The following is a 6886-nucleotide window of genomic DNA, read 5'->3' on the forward strand; positions in this document are numbered from 1 at the left end:
ATACATTTAAACTTCATCGATTCACGTTATCTGTTAACCATCGGTACTATTTAGCATTGTGATATAGAGCTGCATACTGTGCCGCTGCAAGTCACCATTAGTGTAGAAGTAATGTTTTTTTATTTAATTTTCTTATTCATTTTTAAATATTTAAAAAAATATAAAAAATATATTAATATATTAAAAATTATTTCTTTAATCATTAAATAAAAAAATAAAATAAAGTTTGTTGAGCGGTCGGTAAGAAGTGGCGGCATAGTAGTTTTTTACTTGTGGTATATATGTGGCTTGTGTTCGTGCCACGTACGGAAACTTGGTCGATTTTGACGTGATAGACAAGTAAGAGTCGACGGCTCATTAGTACGTACGTTGGAAAATTCCGTCCCATATAGGCCGGCTTCGTGGACTCTCCACCTGAAACGTGCCTATAATATATCTATAATGCAGTAATGAAACATCTACGCCTTTTACATATTCAAAATGAAACCAACAACTCCAGACTAGATCAAGAGCGAGCTAGCTCTTTACCTTGACGCGAGTACGCAAAGAGATAAGAACGATGGGTATTCATAATTCCGATGATAGCTCGGCTGCCACTTTCGTAATCAAGAATCCGACGATTAAGTTCACAAAGCTGTTCATCAATGGAGAATTTGTTGATTCCATTTCAGGTTTAATTTCAGCTCTTTATTACATCGCTCATCCATTTCATTTTACTGCATGTTTTTTTGTTTCCAGATTTTATCCTCCATGATCCCCGGGGACCCTTTTTCTAATTTTGGGCAAATTATCATGTAATACACTTGTAACTTCAGAAGAAGAAGCAAAACGTCCAGGAAATTAAGCAATTAAACCGTGCAACTAGCAAAATCACTACGTACATGACTGCCTATAGTAGGAAGTCCGGTCTAACTTCAGTTCCGAGCTTGTACTATAAATTTTTTCAGCTTTAAAAGCTTATTATCTCTAGAATATAATTCCGTGCAGTCAAGTTTTGATGTATATTTTTTTTCATTCTGATTGAAAAAAATTAAGTGAAATATATATTAATTACAGATACAAAGTAGGAAAAAACCATGAAATTACTGATCATATTATATTGTTTTCTCAAATTAATATGAAAATTCATCACTGGTATTGTACTAATTGTCCTTAGCAGGGTGATTTTTGTTTCCATCTACTGTAGATGCATGAAAATATATGGTCCAAATTAATTCACTTATCGGTTTAATTTGTCGTCATTGAGAATATTATATGGTCCAAAGATATCATTCTTATAATTTATATATTTTTCTTCACGTACCTAAATTCTGGTTAAATTCGCTAAAAACCAAAAATTAAAACAGGAAAAACATTCGAGACGATAGACCCAAGAACAGGAGATGCGATAACGAGAGTTGCAGAAGGAGATAAGGAAGATGTTGATTTAGCAGTGAAGGCTGCTCGTCAAGCTTTTGACCACGGTCCATGGCCACGCTTGCCTGGCTCTGTACGAACTCCAGTATTTTGCCCTTCTTGTTGAAACATTTTTTTTTTTTAATTCTTTTGGACACGATGCAACAAGTTCTTTGAAGAAGGCGGCGCCTTTAATTAACGCCATAGACGTTCCAAGTTAAATAGTGTTCAAGAATCGTTTAATCATGCAGGATGGGCAAAATAATTTAATTACCAATTAGAAGCTAGCACAAATACTTGTTGTTTTTTTTTAAAAAAAAAAAAAATCTTAATTGATGCAGGCGAGAGGAAGGATAATGATGAAATTTGCGGACTTGATTGAGGAAAATGTAGAAGAACTAGCTGCCTTGGAAACATTGGATGCTGGTAAATTGTTCAGTGTGAACAAGGCCAGGGACATTCCTCACGCAGCAAGTTCTCTGCGTTACTATGCAGGTGCAGCTGATAAAATACATGGAGAGGTGCTAAAAATGTCACGTGAACTTCATGGATACACTTTGCAAGAACCTATCGGTGTCGTGGGACAAATCATTCCTTGGAATTATCCTTCGGTCATGTTCTTCTTGAAGGTTAGCCCTGCTTTAGCCGCCGGTTGCACTATGATCATCAAGCCTGCTGAGCAAACTCCTCTGACAGCTCTGTACTATGCTCATCTTGCAAAGCTGGTAAGTTTGTGTAAACAATTCATACATTACTCAAGACTGCCAATACAGCTCATGATCTAAGCATAGTTGCGACTTCCGTTTGGCATTTGTGAGGTTAAATTGGTAGCTCTTCGTTTACATTTTGTTTTCCATTTGTTCATGAAGGCTGGTATTCCTGATGGAGTGCTCAACGTTGTAACCGGATTAGGATCAAATGCCGGGGCTGCCATTAGCTCTCACATGGACATTGATGCGGTAATTTCTGGTTTCTTATTGAAGTGTTGGTTTGCTTATGCATGTGAGGATTTGAGAATGTGTCTCAACCAACTTCATTGTCTCATTTCATGTATGTGCTAGCTAGCGCTATTGAATCTTCATGTCCTTGCATGTACTTGCTTTAATTTTCCAGGTCAGTTTTACTGGGTCCACAGAAGTTGGACGTAAAATATTGCAAGCTGCCGCTACAAGCAATTTGAAAGTGGTGTCACTTGAATTAGGTGGCAAGTCGCCTCTCATAATTTTCGATGACGCCGATGTTGATATAGCTGCTGATCTTGCTCTCTTTGGTGCCTTGTATAACAAGGTGGATCTTTCTTCAATTTGATGCGTGCTTTATGTAGCTAGACTTGTACTTTTTTTTTTTTTCTCTAAAAATGATTATTAACTTTCAATTGCATTTTTATTTTGCTTAATTTTATCTTATCAGGGAGAAATATGCGTTGCAAGTTCTCGTGTTTACGTTCAAGAAGGGATATACGATGAATTTGTGAAGAAGTTGGTGAAAAAGGCAAAAACTTGGGTGGTTGGGGATCCATTTGATCCTAAAGTCCAACAAGGACCACAGGTACGTACGAAGTGAGCTAGTTTCGTTCAGGGTGGGCAGCGGGGGTGGCCCTCTGTCCATCTCGTCCCCGTGTGGCAGGGTGGATCACCCCGTCCGCCAGATGTGAGGGGGGAGTGGTCTCGCCTGCATCTGGCACCTATAGCGGGGGTGGGGGCAGGGGCAGGGGCAGGGGCGGGATGGGGCTCACCCCTGCCTCGCAAATAACTGTCCCGCTCCCACCTTTTATAATATATATAAATATATATATATATAAATAATTGTATATTACAAATTGTATATATATAAATATATTACAATTTATTAAACTTGTTCACAAGATTGTACATATATTACATTGTCCACTTAGTCCAATCTTTATATAGAAAACCAATGCAATACAAGAGTCTTGCTTGAGCAATGTGGAACTCACTATAAAGGTTGGCCTCGTATTGCCTTGACATTCTATATAAAAGTTGTCCTAAGAAGCCAATCTACGATACAATCTTGTGAACAAGTCTAATACTCTTGTGATCAAGTCTAACAAATTTAAAAATTGATAACATAGTTTTTATGTTATCAGTTTTTAAATTATTGTTATACATGTATTGTATTGGCCATCTAGTCCAACATTTATATAGAAGGTCAATGCAATACACGAGTCTTACTTGAGTAATGTGAGACTCACTATAAAGGTTGGTCTTATATTGCCTGGCCTTCTATATAAAGGTTGTCCTAGGAAGCTAATCCACAATACAATATTGTGAACAAGTCTAATACTCTTATGATCAAGTCTAACAAATTTAAAAAATGATAACATAGTTTTTATGTTATCAATTTTTAAATTATTGTTATATATTTTAATTTTAATTTACAATTTAAATTATATAATAATTTTAGTTTGGGTTCAAAAAAATATTTTTTGACCCAGAAATAATTTTTAGGCCGAATGGGGCATCAATACCTTTTAAGTGGGCAGATGGGATGTCCGCTCCCGACCCCCGGCATTGGGGCCCCCCGCCTCCCAGGGATAGGGTGCAGGGCTTGAACACCACCCTCCGCATATGCGGGTGCGGGGAAGGGGTGACCTTGCCCCCACATATGCGGGTATATATATTCACCCCTAGTATAAATTAAGGTCAAGTTTGGATATTCAAAGAATTGCTTAAAAGAAGACAAGATTGGAAGGTAGTATTGGTACCAAGAGCAGGAAATGGTGTTGTACACAAATTAGCTAAGTTTAGTTTTAATTATAGTGATGAGATTGTAATGATCGAGGAGAGTCTTGAGTTTATCTTAGGTAATGTCTTGTTTGACAAACTCTGTAATTGATCTGTTATTATTAATGAGAAGTTTCTTTTTAAAGAAAAAAAAAAAAAAAGAGGTCAAGTTTGGATATTAAAATAATCTTAACCCATTCTATCTTATTTTAATATCCAAACATCACTCAAACTTTTTAACTTTTTCATCTAATAATCATTATAAAATTATATTATAATAATTTTTTAACTTTATAATATTTTATTTGACTTTTTTCTCTCATTTTTCAAAACTCAATAAAAATTTTAACTCGAATCAGTTGATTATGATTTATAAACTATTTTATTACTATTTACAAATTTTTCATCTCAACATCCAAATGAGGTCTTAATTACCACTTACGTCACATAAAGTTTGAGTTCACAAAGATACAAATTTAATTATTTAAATTATATTGAAGATCAATAATAAAAGGATTTAGTTGTCGTAGTAATAACATTAATAAGAATAATAACATATAGTTTTTTTTTTTTTTTTCTTTTCAGATCGATAAGATGCAACATGAAAAAGTTCTTTCCTATATAGAGCATGGCAAGAGAGAAGGAGCCACACTGCTAACCGGTGGCAGATCCTTGGGTGAAAAAGGATATTTCATTGAGCCTACAATTTTCAGTGATGTAAACGTATGTACTTTTCTTTATACAACTGCATGCAATTGCATGGGGAATCTTTATTTTTAGAGGAATTATTTAAAACTCTTTTTCTCTTCATGCATGTATCTGGACTACCACTTGCTTAGGAAGAAATGCTGATAGCGAAAGATGAAATATTTGGACCTGTTATGGCGCTAGCCAAGTTCAAGTGAGTATGTTTCTTTAAACAAGCTTCTACCTTACCTCTAACGTTAAATGCTGTGGGCCAGCATTATCTATCTTTCCCTCGAAGTTCGTTCACAAGCCACATTTGCCCTGATTTTTTTGTTTTATGGGTCTTTCAACTTCTTAAGGGTATCCCTAATTACCTTTTTAGGACATTTAAGCTGTGATAAAGATAAAAGCATCCTTTTAGTTTTGCTTATTTGATGAATAATTTACAGAACTATTGAGGAGGCGATTAAGAGGGCCAACAACACTAGATATGGGCTAGCAGCAGGGATCGTGACAAAGGACTTGAATGTGGCTAACACTGTCTCAAGATCAATCCGTGCAGGCACCATTTGGATAAATTGCTATTTTGCTTTTGACAATGACATCCCTTTTGGAGGGTATAAGATGAGTGGGTTTGGAAAAGATTATGGATTGGATGCCCTTCACAAGTATCTTCAAGTTAAATCTGTTGTAACTCCCCTTTATAATACTCCCTGGCTTTGAATTAATATTCCTTAATTCAGGCCTCCCAACAATCTGGAAAATAATGAGGTAGCGGCGTATAATGTGCCCTGCTCGACCGAGATAAAGTACTATATTTATCATAAATATATAGCCAGTACTGTTATCTGTTGTAAGTTTGAACTAGTTGATTAATCATTCATGTGTTTGTGGTACAGCGAGTTCATGTTTAACTGGTTTTCTTTCTTTTCTCCTCTGCTTCATTTTCTCTAGCTAGCTCTTGATTTTACTGTACGTTGTGAAGGGAATCACAAAAAATTGAAAATGTTTATCCAAAATGAATAGAGGCCTTTATGATTTTCTCGTCATCATTATCCACTCGAATTGAGGGGAATAGTACTGTCGAGGAAAGGGAACAATCAACAATCAAAAGCTGAGATTTGCACGTTGATGAAGAAAGAAGCAATAATCAAGGGATTCCACCGCCAGCCAGTCAATTAATTAGCTAGGGAATTAGGAAAACAATCCGGCCAGCAGTCATGACGTCCGAATATGGAAGATAGAATCCGGCCTAATTTTATCAAAGCTAATTTGTAAAGGTACCAATATCTCAAATCAGTTTAATTTTATTTTATTTTGCATCCATCCCTCTCTCCTGATGGCGTGCATATGACCCGGAGACCCAACCCAATCCGACTCAAGTCGGCTAGTATCGGGTCTGATCTTCAACCCAACTGGCAATGGATTTGCACGTTGGGGGTGTAAAATCAACCCGACTCTATTTAAAATCATAAACTCTCCAGTCTCTAGAAGCTACTCCGGAATTTCAATTAGGGCGGAGCAAAAATCTGAAAATACGACTCTGACTTCATACCAACTCCGCTCCAACTCCGATAAGTCGGAGTCAAAGTTGGAGGTAGCAATATACCAACTCCGACTCCGACTCTGACACCGACACTAATATTGTACATATTTTATAAAAATATATGTATTTTTTATATATTAATCATATATATTTTTTTATATAACTATAACTTATATAGTTAGTTAAATTCAATAATTTACTAATATGAACAAATTATTATAAAATAATATACTTATACTATAATATACTTATAATATTATAACAAATTATTATAAATATAATTTAGTATATGTAAACACCAGACTATTAACTATTACTACCATGTAACACTAATGTATAATAACATCTAATACTAGTGTCTTATGTATAAACACAAATATATAAATTTATAATAATATGTAATACTAATGTATAATAACTAAAGTATAGTATCATGTACAAGTAATATGTAATAATCAATGTATAATAACATGTACTACTACTGTATAAACATTAATATATAATAACATGTAAT

General features: G+C 35.2%; 1 protein-coding gene across 1 annotated transcript; it reads left to right on the forward strand.

Moving 5' to 3' along the window:
- The first annotated feature begins 466 nt into the window (after positions 1 to 466).
- On the forward strand, positions 467 to 5740 carry LOC121253612 (aldehyde dehydrogenase family 2 member C4-like). Its single transcript, XM_041153597.1, has 9 exons — positions 467 to 671; positions 1347 to 1489; positions 1737 to 2120; positions 2265 to 2354; positions 2509 to 2682; positions 2806 to 2943; positions 4725 to 4862; positions 4979 to 5040; positions 5276 to 5740. Exons 1-9 carry the CDS (start codon positions 560 to 562, stop codon positions 5547 to 5549), a joined length of 1515 nt encoding a protein of 504 aa, XP_041009531.1. The 5' UTR covers positions 467 to 559; the 3' UTR covers positions 5550 to 5740.
- The last annotated feature ends 1146 nt before the right edge of the window (positions 5741 to 6886 follow it).

Source organism: Juglans microcarpa x Juglans regia, chromosome 2S (genome assembly GCF_004785595.1).
Source record: "Juglans microcarpa x Juglans regia isolate MS1-56 chromosome 2S, Jm3101_v1.0, whole genome shotgun sequence".
Lineage (NCBI taxonomy): Eukaryota > Viridiplantae > Streptophyta > Magnoliopsida > Fagales > Juglandaceae > Juglans > Juglans microcarpa x Juglans regia.